General features: G+C 27.9%; 3 protein-coding genes across 3 annotated transcripts in view; 2 read left to right on the forward strand and 1 right to left on the reverse strand.

The window, feature by feature from the left end:
* LOC108755476 (atrial natriuretic peptide-converting enzyme-like) overlaps positions 1 to 20,025 on the reverse strand; it is an 81,170-nt gene that overhangs the window by 52,701 nt on the left and 8,444 nt on the right. The window lies entirely within an intron of this gene.
* LOC108755243 (ester hydrolase C11orf54 homolog) lies at positions 2,786 to 4,544 on the forward strand. The gene is made up of 6 exons (XM_018498144.1): positions 2,786 to 2,888; positions 2,959 to 3,057; positions 3,130 to 3,296; positions 3,585 to 3,864; positions 3,939 to 4,144; positions 4,413 to 4,544. Exons 1-6 carry the CDS (start codon positions 2,786 to 2,788, stop codon positions 4,542 to 4,544), a joined length of 987 nt encoding a protein of 328 aa, XP_018353646.1.
* Positions 11,161 to 12,334, forward strand: LOC108755244 (ester hydrolase C11orf54 homolog). The gene is made up of 4 exons (XM_018498146.1): positions 11,161 to 11,224; positions 11,341 to 11,497; positions 11,712 to 11,920; positions 12,197 to 12,334. Exons 1-4 carry the CDS (start codon positions 11,207 to 11,209, stop codon positions 12,332 to 12,334), a joined length of 522 nt encoding a protein of 173 aa, XP_018353648.1. The 5' UTR covers positions 11,161 to 11,206.

Here is a 20,025-nt window from a genome sequence, read left to right on the forward strand (position 1 = left end):
TATAATTTTGTATGTCCGGCAACTTTAAATAGCGTTCTAAAAATGAGAAATGGAAGAGTGGCACATTATACCAGAAAAATATCCAAGGCCGATGTTATCAATAAATGTATTCAACAATTTCATTAGACGCCATCAATATCAAGAAATAATTCCAGAATGAGAACTAGTAGCTGTTAGTACATTAGATAACTCCAACACAACACTATTAGTCCAGGAACAAAGTTACATCTGTAAGTTATTTGTACTGCAATTATGCAAATATCAAAAACCCTGCAGATACAAAAAAAACTCAAAGTACAAGTTCTAAAATTACACTAATCACAGATGATGTACTTGTCTATACCTATCTGTTCCAAAAAAGAATCTTATTTGCGCTCCATTGCACTGTGTAAAATTTATTTTTTTCAATAACAAATCATGTCGCACCGAAATAAAATTATTTATTAGACTAAATTCATTTAGATCGTTTTTATTTTTCTTAATAAAAAATGTATATACTTAAGTCACAAAGAACATGTTTAATTTAAATACATAAATAGTCCAAGTAAAAAAATAAGGACTAAATTAATATTTAAATAAAAAATTCATTTTCAATGAAGGTTTATATACAGCTCAAATGCAATAACTAATTCCAACTGTATGATATTATACGCAGAGATTTTTGCTGGATACAGAAAATCTAATTTTATTGGATTTTTAAAATTTTTATGTGGAAAATCAAAAGTAACGCAGCAAAAATCTCTAGCAATCAACTTGACCGTCCTACAAAATTATTTTGATAATCTAACAAATTTATTCTTAGGTCTGTATCTAGCTCAATTTCTAAATCTTTCAGTAAAATCGTTCTCTCCGTGTACATATTAAAAATAAACAAAATAAACAATAATTTTAAATTTATAATAAAACAAAAATCTTAAAATATAATAACAAAATATAAATTAATAATTAAACATGTAGTATATTACCGTAATCTTTCAATTATGTCGCGTTATATTACGAACAACCAAAGCTTATTATAAATTGTCGAACTAATTCAAATCAATTTCTTTATTAAAATAAACAATATCAAATTTCCATTGGATTGTGAATTTTCAAAACATTAACGATTTTACGAAATTATGTTTATTTATTACTACTGACTCTTATGACCGCTATGATTCTATAATTTCTTAAACTAATATTTTCTTACTATATTTGAAAAAGCAGCGACAAAATGTGCCATACCGTTATTCATATATAGGTCACATACGACGGCAAATACGTGTCTGCGACGGTGATGTAACAAAGAAATTAAATTCAGCAATCAAGCTAAACTTTTGCAACGTAATTAGTAAGTAAATGACACAAATACTTGACATGTAAGCACACACACGACATAATATCTTCATTATTCTAATTTAAATGACTACGGAGCGAACAAAGTTGTTTAAATAAGTAAAACATGTAATAATTTTATAAAATAGTAAATATAATACAATAATGCATGATAACTCGCAGAATTATCATTAACTCATGACTAAATATATAAAAGAAAAAAAAATATTATGAATTATAATTTTAAATAAGGTTCAAAATGAATAGAATTCAACTAGATAAATAAAAGTTAAAGAAGCCAGACTGGAACTGTTATGTTGACAATAGATAAAACATTTTCTTTAAATATTCCAAATTCGATCATTTCACTATAATCTTTTTCAGTGGTGTATGTAACTTTACAATTTCAATAGATGGCAGTAACAGTTAATATGTGTTGTGTGTGTATGTTGTATGTGTTTGATCCCATTATATTTATATACCAAACTGATGAGTATCGACAATAATTCTTCGTTAAGAATATAGACATCATATGTTCTTCCTAATACGATCGTTGATTTGAAATTATTAGTACATTTTCTGTTTCGCAACTAATGAACGATATCTGATTAATATGTTTGTTAACTATCACTATTTATTTAATAATATTTAATCTACAATGTAAATAATATTTAAATCTACAATACACATCTTACGTTTGTCTTATGGAAACCAACGTTTTGACAATATTATAACCGCTTCTAGTTGTAAAAATAAAATGGCAAATTGTAATGTTATAAAAAATGAACAGCGCGACATACAATGTATTTTTAAAATATAGAGAGAGTTAATGCACAGTTACCAAATAATAAATTATTTAAATTTTATTCAAAATTAGCAACTATGTACAATTAGTAGCAACTACAGCTTACTAATTAATTAACCAGTTTATTAATATTAATGAGTTAAGACATTTGCCAATTTTGTCCAAAAATGATACGTATAAAATTAACATAATATATTTTAATGCAGTATTTATAACAAATTATTGCAAGTAAACCTGTCATATACTATCACTCAAAAGTTTGGAATATTTCATTAGTTTTAGATAAATCACAATCCTTTACCAACTATTGTATTTAAAAAATAAAATTTATTTTAATTTTTAAACGTATATTATTACAATAATTTAGGATAGAGATAATATAAGTTTTTGTATATTTACAATGAATAATTACAGTGAATAAATAAGTTAAATTTTCTTTCAAAGTTTAGAAAAAATGCATCAAATTTCTCAACAATAACATATATATTATAGATTATTATAACTACAATAAATTAGCAACCATCCCCTTAAAATGTTATTTCAAATAGAGCTAATATCAACATTCCTCAGATTTAACATTAAATTTATGATTATAATATAACTATTTGTAAATCATTACGCGTAGTAAAATTTAATAACCTTGTGTTCCAGTTCTACTTTAACATTATGGCAGACGGACCAAATGGGGATTCTTGCACAACTGACCCTGGACATCTTTCTTATGAGACAACACCTTTGGCCACACCGATCCTCTCAGAAATCGCAGAAGGTATGTGTATACAATGTTTATTAATTAATTCACCAAACATATATTTGATGCGTGTGTTATGTGATAATAGCTCTACAAAATGGAATGCAACCCCTATTCCACGACGTAAAAGTCGACATAGCTAGTTGTCCTTATCTGACTGCAGCACCATATAATCTCGCCGGAGTAGGTAAGAAATCACAACACAGCGGCTAATTTTTCATTAAATAGAGTATCTTAAAAAAATTAATAATTCATACAGGACTAGGTGGCAACACGTCGATAGTAGAAATCCTTCCTCACGGTGGAAATGTATCGTGGTATCGTAATAAACGGGATATTCAAGAAATACTCACAACCAGCTGCCATGATTCCTTTGCCATTGGATCTTCTTATGCTACAAAACCAGGCATGCCTTATTACGGACATGTATGAATTATCAATATTTTCACATTTTTATACCTATGTTAATAATACTACTATGACAATAAAAAATTGATAATAACTGTTACATAACTGATGAAGTAACGATAGACAGCAAACTGCAATAATCTAAAAATCATATCATCAAATCATCCTTACCTTACTGTTGTTTTGTAATTATATTCTATTGATTTAATACTATTCAACTTATTCTATTGAGTTTAAATTATTCTTTTATTATACACACGACTCCTATGACATTATTATTTCCCATAAACCTGATAATTGTTGCAGCTCATCGTGAATGCAACGTACAGAGCACCTATGGATCTTAGGAACGAGAGTCGCCTTGTTTTCGCAGAGAGGCCTAACGGACAAACAACAATAGAAAAGTTAACTGATCCTAACCAAATGAAAGCCACTCACAAGTGCACTCTGTTTGTCAGCGAGGGTATGGCGGGCCGTGTTATCAGAGTGCGTGCCAAAGGTCGAAAAACTAGAGACACAGATATCATAACTTCAATGCAAACGGTTCTTTACGAAAGATATAGAGAAGATGAAAATAAAGTTGTTGGTAATTAGTAATCTGATGTATACAGTTAAAAAAAGATATATAAAAACTATCACATAATTTTTTATGTCTCGAAGGTTTAGGTGGTGTTCTAAAAATGAAATACGGAAGTGTGGCATGTAACCTTATGTGGGACGATTATCAGGAGCCTATGTTACCATTTGATGATTTTATTAGAGGGCAGCAATGCTCCGAGATATATCTAGAGTCAGATATGATAGCCGTTGGCGCAATAATGAACGATAAGCCAGAACTATTGACTCAGGAACAGCGTTACGGTACTGTAAGTTATTTGTTCTGGTGCGGACACTAAAAATCATTGTTTTTGAAGTTATCATCTTATATTATTTACCATATATATTGTTTATTAATTAATTAAAATAATTACTATTGTCAATCTGCTTCTGTCAAATTTAAACCTGTAATTATTATATAAGTCGAGTTAAATAGTGGTATCTTTCTTAATTATTAAATCATTGAATGAAAGAGTTGCATCTAAATCCGAAAATTTAAACATACCGAAATATCGATATTCTTTGTCCGTTTTTCAGAATGTATACAATAGAAGTGAGTTCCATTGTTTCTCTAATTACGGAGCAGGAGGACAATTTATTAACGATACTACACCAGATATGACAGAATATGAAGGTTACTTTAACGTAGCGGAAAAGTATCAATATTGAATCCTGTATTGAATCTTTCAATACGCTAAATTTTTTATAACCATTTTAATATTGAACTAGGTTATTATGTACCCCCCCTTATATAGAACAAAAATTTATGTAATGTTATCTTAGCACATTATAGTGACGAGGATGTCATATCAGATTACAATACTTTATAAGCTTCCTTTGACGTATTTTTTAATTAATGAGGATGTAGAGTTGTTAATATTCGAGAAACATTCTAATAATTAAATTCTTTGAATTTTAAAAAATCTTAGAATCTTTTAGAATCTCTTGCTACGTTTCCTTGAAATGAAAATCGATAAAGTAACTAAATTCATAATTTATACATAGCATAAATTCATAATTTGGTTACTTTAATTAAACATAATTTAAATTCTAATATTCTTCGAAGTAGAATTCTGAAATAGATAATTACATGAAAAATGTTGTAATCAAAAGCAATAAGTATAAACATGAAAGAAAAATTCCATACATCATGTTTTATTATCTATATACTTATTTCGTAGTATTAAATATGAGATACTCGATTTTATTAAAGAGTTCTCAAATTGACAAATTACAGTTTATCGTAAAATTAATGACTCTTTAGTATTTGAGGTTTTCATATTTCTGAATTTTTTGGGGCATGACGGTAAATTCCAAAATTTTTAACAATTATCCTTTGTTACCAAAACTAAATTTAAAATTAACGGAATTCTTCATTCGCTAGAATTTTCTGGATCAAATTTGTATAAAAAATATGTTTCTTCGAAATTTTAACATATCTTTCAAAAATTTTTTAGCATTAACTAAATATTACATTAACAATTATAACTATTTAAATCAGATGTATTATAGTGATTTTAATTTATTTGTCTGTCAGCTTGTACTTTAAATTATCTACAATAATCAAACATTATTGGGGGAAACAATTTCTAAGCGTTACTTTCATCGTTAATTTTTATATTAACAATTTGGTAATAACGTTCTATTCTTTATGACTAAAAATGTTGATAACTAATTCATTGCTAAGGTTGTGCTAAAGTTAAGAAAGTCATTTTAAAAAGAAACTTATTTCCATTATACGTTATGATTACCGAAAAATATTTACTGATGAAACTAATAAATAATTTAAATAGTCGACAAATTTTTTTTAAAGTAACAAATAAAGGTAATTAATTACAAATAAAGTTATTTTTTTAATAATGGCTTACAACCCGTTGGAAGTAACATTTAATTTTTCCAATTTTCTTGTTATTATTACTGTCATAAAAAATTCGCAATATTATTACCAGTTGTTATTATAACTAAATAATAATAAAAGCTAAGATATCAATTTCTCATTAACTATTTCTCAATGTTATAACTGTAAAATGTAAATTTCACGTTCATATCAAATGTGATTCACACGAATTTGTCCAGTTATGTTTATTAATTTGAAATAAATTAAATTAAATCATTTTTTTATTTCTTGTTAACAAAATCCTTTATAAGATATACATACAGTTCGTATAACTACATACAACACATTCATAATCTTACAATGACTCGGACATTCATAATTTTCTAATAAATTTTGTTATGCATATTAAATATTTTGATGTTTTCAAAATATTAGACTTGCGCGCCAGCATAATTATAATATATAAATACGTACAATATATATATATATATATACAGAGAAGCCTGAAAGTTTGCCTTTTGTGTAGATAGCAAACTAAACTGAGTCGAATAGTCCTGTATCATTTTGCAATTTTCACAATTTAACAAGATATTAATTATTGCCAAATATTGTCTTAAACAATTTTTTATTCAAATACTACCAACTTTACAGAAAAACTAGGAAGACAAAGATCATTTATTTTCTCTCATAGAACACTAAGAATGTTTTCGGAATTTTTTATCAAATTTTAGTACTGCATTTTTTTATTTTTACCAACATGAAAACATACGGTATTAAAAAATTCTGAAAAAATTCTGAAAATATTCTAAAAAATTTTTTAGAACTTTATGAGAAGAAAATATATTATTTTTGTATCTTGCAGTTTTTTATAAAGTTGATAGTATTTTAATAAAAAATTATTCAAGACTAATATTTAGCAATTTTTAGTAATTAATATCTTGTAACTATTGCAAAAATTGCAAAATAGTAGAGGACATTTCGACTCAGATCAGTCCGCTCTATCATAAAAGTGATTGGCAAAAACTTTCGGGGCATCCTGTATATATACAATCAAAATAAAAAGTACAATATTAAAATAAAATTTTTATGAAAAAAACTTTGTTTGTAGAAAATATACATTCAACAATTAGTTGCTTTATACAATGAATACATTCTGTTCTGATATAAGCAAGCGAGTATTGCATGTATTTCTGATTTTAGAAGCTGATTTTCTTGACGAATAACTTTTGTGCGTCCAAGTAACGCCATTTTAAATTATCTCTAATTTAAAGGTAATATACATTATTTAATTACTACTCTTTTTAGTTCAACAATTTTTTGAAATGAACAATTTACTGTATTCTTTATAAATAAATAGATATCTAATAATTTAACACAAGAAAATGACCGTCAATTAGTCAATGAAAATGATTATGAAAATACTGCATTATATCTTTTACTAATATATAAATGTCGGATATATAACAATTCTAATTAAAAAATAAAAAAATTAAATGTCGATGGATATTTAATTTTATATTTATTAATGACAATTGTTTTTATCAATCCATTATTAATAATCATTAACAATAACGGAAATTGTTTACGTAAATCGCAATATCGACAGCTAACGAGTTATCTAGTTTCTATTGGTTGTGGTCAATTTAATTATCACAACAAATGCAAAATTAATTAATAAAAGATAAAAGATATTGTTATTTATGAAAAAGTATGAAATAAAAAATATGTATTTTGTTTAAATATTTACATTTTTCGTACGTATTTTCTCTGTATTTCCCATTTCTTTGCACAAATTTATCAAAATACTAAAGCATATAAAAAGATCTTTGCAATAAAGTATGTGTGTACTTAAGTACATGTCAAACAGACCATGTTTAGCTTAAGCTGGCAAAACACAATTTTTTCTGGCTGAATTGCTTCCCGGATTAAATTTTTGTCAAAACCATTGTATTCAATGCTAACATTGTCATAACTGCAACAAATATGGTGATAAGATTTTAATCCAGCTTAAAATCTAACAGAAACATAGGCATCCGTATTCACGTTGGGTATTAAACACGTTATACGTTTCCAATAAAAGAAATAAGGACTAAATTAATACATCAATTGTCAAATAAAAAATTTTTTCCAGTTAGAAAATTTATATATAGTTTAAATGCATTAATTAGCTCCATCATTACGATATTATATGTTGAAAATAAACATAGTAAGTAACAATAATGACTTAATAATAAAAAAACAGATTAATTTGTGTGTGTGTGTGTGTGTGTGTGTGTGTGTGCGCGCGCGCGTGTGTGCTTGTACAGAGAATCCAATGTTAATGCATCAATAACACAATAAAAAAATTATTTAAAAAACGTAGTACTTTTATTAAAAACTGCAGAATTATATTTTCAAAATATTGTTTTAAATATTTACGTACAATTTTTTTTTATCAAGTTACGCAACTTTAAAATTAATCCTGCAATACTTATAACCAACATCGAAACTCGTAAGAAAAATTCGTCAGAAAATTGATAAGAAAGCATATTATAGATAAAGCTTCATACCGTTTCTGTAAAATAATTAAAAATTTTAGAAAAAATTTTTTATCAAACTGCAGAATGTTGAATACACATAATTTTTAGAAACATAACATTTTTATTAAGATACAAAATTGAAAAGATAATCTATTTAAAAACAGCCAAAAATATCTCAATGTTTTGACACAGGTTTTTAAATTGCAACTCACAAATGACGTACTTGTCTATCCCAAAAACGGATCTCATTTGCGCTCAAGTACACCGTGTAAAATTTGTTTTTTTAATAATACAACTTATGTTGTGCTAAAAAAGAATTGTCCATTCGACTACATTCTTTTAAATTAATTTTATTTCTCTTAATAAAAAATGAATGTACTTAAGTCACAAAGAACATGTTTAGTTTAAATATATACATAGGCCAAATAAAAAAATAAAGACTAAATAAATAGTCAAATAAAAAGTTCGTTTTCAATGAAAGTTTATATACAACTCAAATGCAATAACTAATTCCAATTGTATGGTATTATACACAGAGACTTTTGCTGAATACAGAAAATTTAATATTGTTGGATTTTCAAAATTTTTATATGGAAAGTCAAAAGTAACGCAGCAAAAATGTCTAGCAATCAACTTGATTCTACAAAATGATTTTGATACATTAACAAATTTATTCTCAGATCTATATCTAGCTAAATTTCTAAATCTTTCAATAAAATCATTCTCTCCGTGTACATATTAAAAATAAACAAAATAAGCAATAATCTTAAATTAATAACAAAATATAGATTAATAATTAAACATATAGTATATTATTTTAATCTTTCAATTATGTCGCATTATATTATGAATACGCACAGCTCATTATAAATCGTCGAACTAATTGAAACTAATTTTTTTTTAAATAAACAATACATATCAAATTTCCATTAGATTGTGAATTTTCAAAACGTTAACGATTTCACGAAATTATGTTTATTTATTACTACTGAATCTTATGACCGCTATGATTCTATTTCTTAAACCAATGTTTTCTTGTTATATTTGAACAAATAGCGACAAAGTGTGCACCATACCGTTATATATATAGATCATATATGACGGCAAAGACATGTCTGTGACAGTGATGTAACAAAGAAATTAAATTCAACAATCAAGCTATATTTTTGCAACGTAATAAGTAAGTACATGACACAAATACTTGACATATAAGCACACATACACGGCATAATATCTTTATTATTTTAAATTAAACGACTACGAGACGAACAAAATTGTTTAAATAAGCGAAACATTTAACAATTTTAAAATAGTAAATATAATATAATAATGCATGTCAGCTCACAGAATTATTATTAACTCAAGACTAAATAAAATATATAAAAGAAATAAAAATATTATAGATTATAATTTTAAGTAAGGTTCAAAATAAATATAATTCATCTAGATAAATAAAAACTAAAGAAGTCAGGCTAGATCTCTTATGCTGATACTTAATAAAACGTTTTCTTTAATATTCCAAACTCGATCATTTCACTATAATCTTTTTCAGTGGTGTATGTAACTTTATAATTCAATAAATGACAGTAATAGTTAATATATGTTTTGTGTGTGTGTGCGCGCGCGCGCGCGCGTGGCGTGTGCGTGTGTGTGTGTGTGTGTGTGTGTCATTTATTTAATAATATTTAATCTATTCTTATGTATAAGAGACACATCTTGCATTTGTTTTATGGAAACCAACGTTTTAGCAATAATATCACGGCTCCTAGTTGCGAAAATAAAATAGCAAATTGTAATGTTATTAAAAAATAAACAGCCCGACATATAATGTATTTTTAAATTATAGTTAATGCACAGATACGAAATAATAAACCGTTTAAATTTTATTCAAAAATAGCAACTATGTACAATTAGTACCAACAGCTTACTAGTTAATTAACCAGTTCTTGAATATTAATGAGTTAAGACATTTCAGTTTTGTCCAAAAATGATACGTATAAAATTTACATAATATATTTTGATGCAGTATTTATAACAAATTATTGCAAATAAACTCACCATATACTATTGCTCAAAAGTTTGGAGTATTTCATAATTTCTAGATCAATCACGATCCTTTTTCCAATTATTATATTTAAAAAGTAAAATTTATTTTCATTTTTAACCGTATATTATTACAATAATTTAGAATACAGATAATATAAATTTTAGTATATTTACAATACAATGTTTAAGTTTTTCTTTCGAAATTTAAAAATGCACCAAACTTCTCAGCAATAACATATATATTATAAGTAACTATAATAAACTAGCAACCATCCCCCCAAATTTATTTTATTTCAAATAGCACGCATCAACAATTCTCTAACAACATCAACATTTCTCTAATTTAACATCAAATTTATTATTATAATACAATAATTTGTAAATAAATACGCGTAGCTTTCAGTAAAAATTTAATGGCTTTCCAGTTTTAATTTAGTATTATGGCTGAGAAACCAAATGGCGATTCCTACACAACTGAATTCCTTCCTTATGCAACAAATTCTTTGCACACACCGACTCTCTCAGAAATTGTACAAGGTATGTGTTTATACAATATTTATTATTTAATTCACCAAACACATCATATTTGATGCGTGTGTTACGTGATAATAGTTCTGCAAAATGGAATGCAACCCCTGTTTCAACAATTGAACGTCGACATAGCTAGCTGTCCTTGTCTAACTGCAGCACCATATAATCTTGCCGGAGTAGGTAAGAAATCACAACAAAGCGGCTAATTTTTCATTAAATGGAGTATCTTTAAAAAATGAATAATTCATACAGGATTAGGTGGCAACACGTCGGTACTAGAATTACTTTTTTACGACGAAAGTGTACCGTGGAATCGTAAAACACGAGATATTCGACAAATACTTACAGCCAGCCGTGATTCCTTTGTCATCGGATCTTCTTACGCTACAAAACCACGCATGCCTTATTACGGACATGTACGAATTATCAATATTTTCACAACTTATTGTATTGAGTTTCAATTATGCTTTTATCATATACACGATTCCTACGATATTATTAATGTTTTTCATAAACTTGATTACTGTTGTAGCTCATTATGAATGCAATATACAGAGCACCTATGGATCTTAGGAACGAGAGTCGCCTTATTTTCGCAGAGAGGCGTAACGGACGAACAACAATAAAAAAGTTAACTGATCCTAACCAAATGGTAGCCACCCACAAGGGCACTTTGTTTGTCAGCGAGGGTAGGGTGGGTCTTGTTATCAGAGTGCGTGCCAATGGTCGAAAAATTAGAGACACAGATATCATAACTTCAATGCAAACGGTTCTTTATGAAAGATATAGAAGGAATGAAAACAAAGTTGTTGGTAATTAGTAGTCTGGTATATAGTTAAAAAAGGATGTAGTTAAAAAAGAATGCAACAACAATCACATAAATTTTGATATCTTATCTCAAAGCTTTAGGTGGTGTTCTAAAAATAAAATACGGAAGTGTGGCGTGTAACCGTATGTGGGACGATTATCAGGAGCGTTTTATGTTACCATTTGACGATTTTATTAGAGGACAGCAATGCTCCGAGATACATCTAAATTCAGATATGGTAGCCGTTGGCGCAATAGTTAACGATAAGCCAGAACTATTGATTCAGGAACAGCGTTACGGTATTGTAAGTTATTTGTTCTGGTTTATGCGGACACTAAAAATCATTGTTCTTGAAGTTATCATCTTATATTATTTACCATATATATTGTTTATTAATTAATTAAAATAATTACTATTGTCAATCTGCTTCTGTCAAATTTAAACCTGTGATTATTATATAAGTCGAATTAAATAGTGTTATCTTTCTTAATTATTAAATCATTGAACGAAACAATTCCGTCTAAATCCGAAAATTTCAACATACCGAAGTATTGATATTCTTTAGTTGTCCGTTTTTCAGAATCTGTACAAGAGAAGTGAGTTCCATTGTTTTTCTAATTATGGAGCAGGAGGACAATTTATTAGCGATACTACACCGGACACGACGGAATATGAAGGTTACTTCAATGTAGCGGAAAAGATTCAATACACTTTATAATTTCAATACAGTAAATTTTTTATAACGACCATTTTAATATTGAAGTAGGTCATTATGTAGGTCATTACGTACTCTCATATAAAATAGAAATTTATGTAATGTTACCTATCACATTATTGTGAAGAGGATATCATATCGGATTACAATACTTTATAAGCCTCCTTCGACGTATTTTTTAATTAATGAGAATGTAGAGTTGTTAATATTCGAGAAATGTTCTAACAATTAATCCCTTTGAATTTTAAAATATAGAATTTTGCTACGTTTCCTTGAAATAAAAATCGATAAAGTAAGTAAATTCATAATTTATACATAGCATAAATTCATAATTTGGTTACTTTAATTAAACATAATTTAAATTCTAATATTCTTCGAAGTAGAATTCTGAAATAGATAATTACATGAAAAATGTTGTAATCAAAAGCAATAAGTATAAACATGAAAGAAAAATTCCATACATCATGTTTTATTATCTATATACTTATTTCGTAGTATTAAATATGAGATACTCGATTTTATTAAAGAGTTCTCAAATTGACAAATTACAGTTTATCGTAAAATTAATGACTCTTTAGTATTTGAGGTTTTCATATTTCTGAATTTTTTGGGGCATGACGGTAAATTCCAAAATTTTTAACAATTATCCTTTGTTACCAAAACTAAATTTAAAATTAACGGAATTCTTCATTCGCTAGAATTTTCTGGATCAAATTTGTATAAAAAATATGTTTCTTCGAAATTTTAATATCTTTCAAAAATTTTAATATCTTTCAATTTTAATATCTTTCAAAAATTTTTTAGCATTAACTAAATATTATATTAACAATTATAACTATTTAAATCAGATGTATTATAGTGATTTTAATTTATTTGTCTGTCAGCTTGTACTTTAAATTATCTACAATAATCAAACATTATTGAGGGAAACAATTTCTAAGCGTTACTTTCATCGTAGATTTTTATATTAACAATTTGGTAATAACGTTCCATTCTTTATGACTAAAAATATTGATAACTAACTCATTGCTAAGGTTGTGCTAGTTAAGAAAGTCATTATAAAAAGGAACTTGTTTCCATTACACGTTATGGTTACCGAAAAATATTTATTGATGAAACTAATAAGTAATTTAAATAACGCATCAACAAATTTTTTTTAAAAGTAATACATAAAGGTAATTAGTTATAAATAAAGTTATTTTTTTAATAATGACGTTACTTCTAACAGTTGACTTTCCCAACTTTCTTGTTACCATTACCGTCATAAAAAATTCGCAATATCATTACCAGTTGTTATTATAACTAAATAATGATAAAAGCTAAAATATCAATTTCTCGTTTACGATTCTTCTATGTTATAATTGTATAATGTAAATTTCACATTCATATCAAATGTGAATCACACGAATTTGTTCAGTTATATATGTATTAATTTGAAATAAATTAAATTAAATCATTTCTTATTTCTTGTTAACAAAATCTTTTATAAGAAGTACTCGTATATATACGAGGGTCGTTCGAAAAGTCCGTGCAAAGTCACTGCTGATGGCACTACTGGCGCGTATCAAGGTTAGATTTAGTTAGTAGCATCTCTTGGAGGAACACACACCAAGTTACAGCCAGATCGGTCTATTTGTTTGTGTTTGGCATTCATTTGAATCGAGGAAGTCGAGTGATTTTCAATAACGCACCAGCTCACACCTCAGCAGTTGTGGTCGCAAAATTAATGGAATTAGGGTTCCAACTCGTCTCACATCCCCCCTATTCTCCAGACTTGGCTCCCTCGGACTACTATTTGTTCCCCAATGTGAAGAAATGGCTGGCGGGAAAAAGATTTTATGGAAACGAGGACGTGATTGCAGAAACAAACCCCCCTCGACTTCTGGCTTTTCGATGTAATGTGATAAAACTACGATAACTTTTGGGGTAAGTTATACGCAACATGAAATTACTTCAGTTTTAGGATACAAATTAGTAGTTATAAACTAGCCAAAAGTTTCGTGCTTGCCGTGAGCTATAAATATCACAAAACGAAGCAAGAAGAACGACTGGTATACAATGTAATATAAGGAATACATCAAAGAATTATTTAGTTATTGCAAAGTTTTAATTAAGTCTGGAGAATACAGTAGTAAATAAATAATAAAATTTTATTTATTATTACAAAATTTTTATTATTTTCATAATTATTCATATAACTCTAAAAATTTCATTAAAATTTTCTGATATTTTAGTAAAAATTAAATAGGTTAATATATAATAATAAATTAAAAGTCTAGAGATATACATAAAAGATCATTTTATACGCTTCCTAAAGCTTTTAATTAATTTTATATATACCTGAAATATACTTTATAAACATAGATATACATTTTCATAAAATAAATGACAAATTTATTTGTTTAAGCGAGACAACAGTTTCTATTTCTCACAATAAATGCAATTTCTTTTCTTTCTGCTCCTTTTCTATTTACAGAATCATTTGTCTATTTCTAACTCTCGACTCCTTATCTAATAAACTCGTATATGTGATAAGATTACTAAAAGACATTTATGACAAGATATATCTCTCATTTCTTAACATATATAGAAATCTCTTCTGAAAATCATTCTCTCTTTCTCTCTCTGTATATATCATACTTTAATAATTATAATATATCTATTTGTTATTTAATATTATAATTATATAAGTATTTTAATATTTAACTTATTTTCTTTTCAAGCTTAGAAATAAAATTTTGTTGAATTAAAGAATGAACAAATAATATCTCGTTATATGTGATTTTCGCTCGTAAAATTTAATTATTAGAACACAACTCCAGAAATCATGAGCATCTCGATATTCTCACTGACAATAGTCAATAGCAAATTTCACGAGAAACTGCGCTACGTATCTACTTATTCGCCAATTCTGGCACGTTCGGTATACGAGACTATATAAAAAGACAGTCGCGTCCAGCAGGGAAAAGAAATCACCATTCGTCCGGTACAACCGAGGTGGAAGTATATTTGCTGTGGTATATGGAATCCAGTTTGAATTTCACGTGGCTGCTTTACAACACGCGTGACCGTAAAACGTCTGCGGAGAGAACTCGAACGTGTATACAAAGATCGCACGTACTAGGGATCTCAAGCGCGCGGAGCACGTTTTTCCATTTCTGTTTCTTTTGGTTCGCACCAACATCTGCAGTGTATTTGTGTCGGTATCCGTTTAAGTGGTACGTATCGACGTACCAACCCTCTTTGACGCAATCTAAAAAGAGTTTGAAAATTCTAGAGGCCAGACCGAAGGAATACTACGTACTTGCACGTGGTAAGACTTGCAAGACGTTTCTCTGGACCTCTATTTTCAAATATTCTTTTCATTCTGATATTAAATTGATTATTAAATAGCGATACACTACCAATCAAATATTAATACTCAATAAATAAAGCATAATTTTTATATAAACAAAAATAAATGGCAAAAATTAAAAAATTTAAAGCAGCTTCCCTAGATGCCTCTTAAATATTTTTACGTCCAAACTTTCCCGTATATCAAAAGAATCAATGCTTGTTTCATCTAAAAAAAAAATGCAAAACGTGTTATAAATACGATGAAGAAGTAGAATATTACAGGAATAGAATTTACGTTCGCATGATCGATACTTCAAAACTTTTCAAGTTCTTGGCATTCCCCTTTGCAGTTTCACTCGCCTGTTGGCACCCGCGGAATTTATCACCTTCCTTTCGTCCACCCTCTGAACTTCTTGAACCTCAATCCGAGATACAAATGGGAAAATAAGAATCTCTTCGAAAGGAGAAATCAGAGAAGAAAGAAACTAATAGAACTTCTATTATTTTCCATTAATTAATTAAATAAAATCCCGAGTATGTTATCTGTCATAATCGTTTCATTACCTAATGAATAGTGTCATACTGTAGAATGCTATTAAACTAATTAGATTAATACCATTCTCAAGTTACTAATTAATTTGAAATTAAATTAGAAATTAATATGTAGCTTTTCGTTTTTTACTAAATAGGTCATCGACTATACTAATTATCTGCTACGTTTTCTCAAATCCAACATGGACTCTTAATCGTCCTTTTGATAACTTACACATAAATCATCTACTAAAAAATTCTCTCTGCAGTAAAATATTATCGTGACAGTGAAACGCTCCAATATTGAAACAAATTAAAATGCGTTTAAGTGGATAAAAAAATATTCTTTCGCGTCTTTCAGAGAATTAAAAATATTTTACCGAGTGAAATGTCAGAGCAAATATAATTTTAATCAATATGTTAAAATAGAAAATATACGATATAGAAATATAAACATATGTACACAGAGAGAATTTTTTCTTAGAATTTATCTTAAAAATATAACAGTCGTAAGACAACATTGTATTTCTAAGAATTTTAATGTAAATCTCTCTCTCTCTCTCTCTCTCTCTCTCTCTCTCTCATTCATTAATAAAACTATAATTATAAAGTATAAAATAGGTTTGATCAAATTTACTGAAGTGGATAATAAAAATCTTTAAAATATTGTATTGTATCACAATTATCACATTTTGAAAGTAAATTTAAGAAAAAAATTCTCTCCGTGTATATACACATATATACTAATATTCTAAAACTACTAATTAAAACACATCTGGCTTGCAAAACTTAATTATTATAACTGGGCAGTTTATCTTGGCGATTCTTGCTTAAATATCAGCTTTTACCTCTTTGATTTAAGGTCATCCTTTTAGATGATATATTTTTATGATAATATCCAACGATAAATTCTTACCTTAACAGCTATTACAACGGATACCAGGGACGCAAACGCGCAACACTTAAATCATACTGGTGCATTAGGAAGATATTTAATCATTAAAATATCGTATAGAGAGTTGCAGGTGTGGTAAACGGCATTAATGCAATTGACTCACGTAATGCGCGTTCGTAGAATACATAAGTAGAAATCTGTACAAGTAGAAATATGCTCTGCTAAAATCTCGAATATCGTTTTTCTAAGAAAAATGGATAAGCCGCTGCCAATGAAAAGCATTAAGAAGATCCCCGAGAAAAGAGAGGGATTTTTGAAAAGAAAAAAAAGAAAATAGGATAGGTATCATTTCGCGCGCGTCGATAAAATTCCGCCTCGGAGAAGTACGTGGAACTTCTCACCAAGTCGGCCCCGACGACGACGACGACTTCAATTTAAGACGATCGTATTTCCGTGGCACCAAACGCGGTTCCGATGGTGATAAATCGATCGGAACCGCTGATCCGCGTATTCGGCGCAGATGTGCTGTAACGGGGTGAGGAGGTAATCTGTTATCGGCACAAAATTAGGAGTGCGACCGCGAATTCGGCGGAAAATCGTAACTCTCTCTTCCCTCTTTCGTGAAATCGCTAACCCCGCTAATAATACCAATGGATTCGACAAGTAAATAGATTCGAAAAAATGATCAACTTACATATTACGTATGCAATATACATTATCGTACACAGATCATTCTGGCAATATTACAGCAATGTAACATTCCAGCAAAATTGCAGTTGCAACAATGTGCAAGTTTCTGTGTTGTATGAGACGTAATGCCGCATAAAACTGCAAGTTCTTCTAACAGTTTAAGTATCCTGCCTTATATGTGTAATTATTATGTTCAACATATATTTTTGTATACACAAAAAAATATAATTTTATTGCTAAAAAAATGTAATTGCATAATTTACTTTCTTCTTTTTTAGTAAAATATCTTCAGAAGAATATTTTCTTGATAATGTTAAAATATATTTATTACAAATTTAAAAAAAATATTATTAAATACTTAAAAAAAGAATTTATTTTCTTTTGAGAAGAATATTTTATAACATTAATCAAAGAAATGACTCTATGTAATAAGCAACTCGAATTTGTTTTAATTTACTATCTAATCTTGATAGAGAGAGAAGTATTAAACTTATTAGAATTCAAGATATATTTTTAAATAAATTTGCTGATGATGAATTTATATGATTGATTTGCGATATATGAACTTCCAAAATATTTGAAACAAATAATTATTACTTGCGTACAGTATGTATTTTTCTGTGTACATATCATAAATATATGGAAAGAACAATTTTGCTGAAGTATTTAAAAATTTAGTTAGATACAGATCTGAAAATAATTTTGTTGGAAAATGACCATGAAAATAACTACGTAAGAAACTCAAGCACGATGAGCAATGCTGCAAAAAGTTTTGATATTGTAGCATACTGCAGTTTAAGCGTCTTACATTTTATTTTGATGTGGTCCAACAAAATTATTTTCAGATCTGTACCTGACTAAATTTTTAGTAAAATCATTCTTTTTGTATATAAAAATGTAGAATTAAGTATATACGAAGAAAATTTTCTTTTAACATTTACCCTGAAAATACCGAGTATACCGAGAGAAAGATTTCTTTGATTTGAATATTTCTTTACTATACGGTTAAAGAAAAAATTTCTTTGATTTGTAAACGTCATTTCTTTGATTTAAACATTGTTTTTTAAAATCAAAAATTTATAATTTACCGACCGAGGTAATATTTTTCACAATAAATTTATTAACAGTTTCACCATATTAACATCTTTATAATATGATGCTTGATGGTAGCATCAAATTATTAAATTGCTTGTCAATTTAATTCGCGATTACTAGAGTAGTTTTAATTACGTTTATAGTCCGAAAAAACAATTCGGTGTGCAGTTCTAAACAGACTACAATATGGTACATATATAGTGTATATTAATAATTCAAGATTAAATTATTTAAAGCAATGAAGATCCAGCTTCGACCGTAATAGGCATTTTTCTAGTTTAATTGTGTTTCTCACATATGCGATCTAAAATAAAGATTCTTAATATTGTCCAAAATTTATTTGATTTAAAGAAATTATGTTCAAATTCAAGAAATGACGTTCAAATTATGATTTTTTTTCTTTAAATCGAATAAATTATATTTGACTTTAAAAAATAATGTTTAAATCAAAGAAATGACGTTCACAAATCAAAGAAATTTTTTCTTTAACCGTATAGTAAAGAAACATTTTTTTAAATCGAAAAAACCTTTTCTCTAGGTGTAGTTATGGTACAGTACAATATTTTAAAGATTTTTACCATTCGGTAAAATTAATCAAATTTATTTTATACTTTATTATAGTTTTATTGATGAATAAGAGAGATTTATATTAAAATTCTTCGAAATACAATGTTATCCCACGATTATCATATTTTCAGGGTAACCTCTAAGAAAAAATTTTCTCCGTGTATAAAGAAATATTAAACATGCATATTTATATATTTATCACATGTATATTTATGTTTATTTTATATATGTATATGCATGTGTGTATATTTATCAATATTTCTACAATAAAGACGCAAAACAGATATGTCATATGTATCAAGGGTAGATAAGTGTACATAGCGCTTCAAAGAGGATCGAAATTGACGTCATAATGCAGAACGTCGTAATACAGATCGAGAGATGTTCGGCTCGTGCATTTAACTACGCGAGAGCAGATATTCACTCGTGATTATTGATCATTCGTAACACATTTCCCTTACGCTAGGATTTTATCGTCGGAGTCTACTACATCCCGATGCTCACTGCGCGCGACGTATTCTTTCAGTGATACTCAATATCCATGTAAATATCGTCCCCGAGTATCTATCAGCTTGTCCGC

The sequence above is a fragment of the Trachymyrmex septentrionalis genome, unplaced genomic scaffold (assembly GCF_001594115.1).
Source record: "Trachymyrmex septentrionalis isolate Tsep2-gDNA-1 unplaced genomic scaffold, Tsep1.0 scaffold87, whole genome shotgun sequence".
Taxonomy (NCBI): domain Eukaryota; kingdom Metazoa; phylum Arthropoda; class Insecta; order Hymenoptera; family Formicidae; genus Trachymyrmex; species Trachymyrmex septentrionalis.

Excerpts from the sequence above, each read along its gene's own strand:
- LOC108755244 (XM_018498146.1), top strand. Across the intron at positions 11,498-11,711 it reads CACTTTGTTTGTCAGCGAGG|CTTTAGGTGGTGTTCTAAAA; the intron begins GTAGGGTGGGTC and ends CTTATCTCAAAG. Across the intron at positions 11,921-12,196 it reads AGGAACAGCGTTACGGTATT|AATCTGTACAAGAGAAGTGA; the intron begins GTAAGTTATTTG and ends TCCGTTTTTCAG.
- LOC108755243 (XM_018498144.1), top strand. The coding sequence starts at position 2,786 with ATGGCAGACGGACCAAATGGGGATTCTTGCACAACTGACCCTGGACAT. Across the intron at positions 2,889-2,958 it reads CCTCTCAGAAATCGCAGAAG|CTCTACAAAATGGAATGCAA; the intron begins GTATGTGTATAC and ends ATGTGATAATAG. Across the intron at positions 3,058-3,129 it reads ATATAATCTCGCCGGAGTAG|GACTAGGTGGCAACACGTCG; the intron begins GTAAGAAATCAC and ends TAATTCATACAG.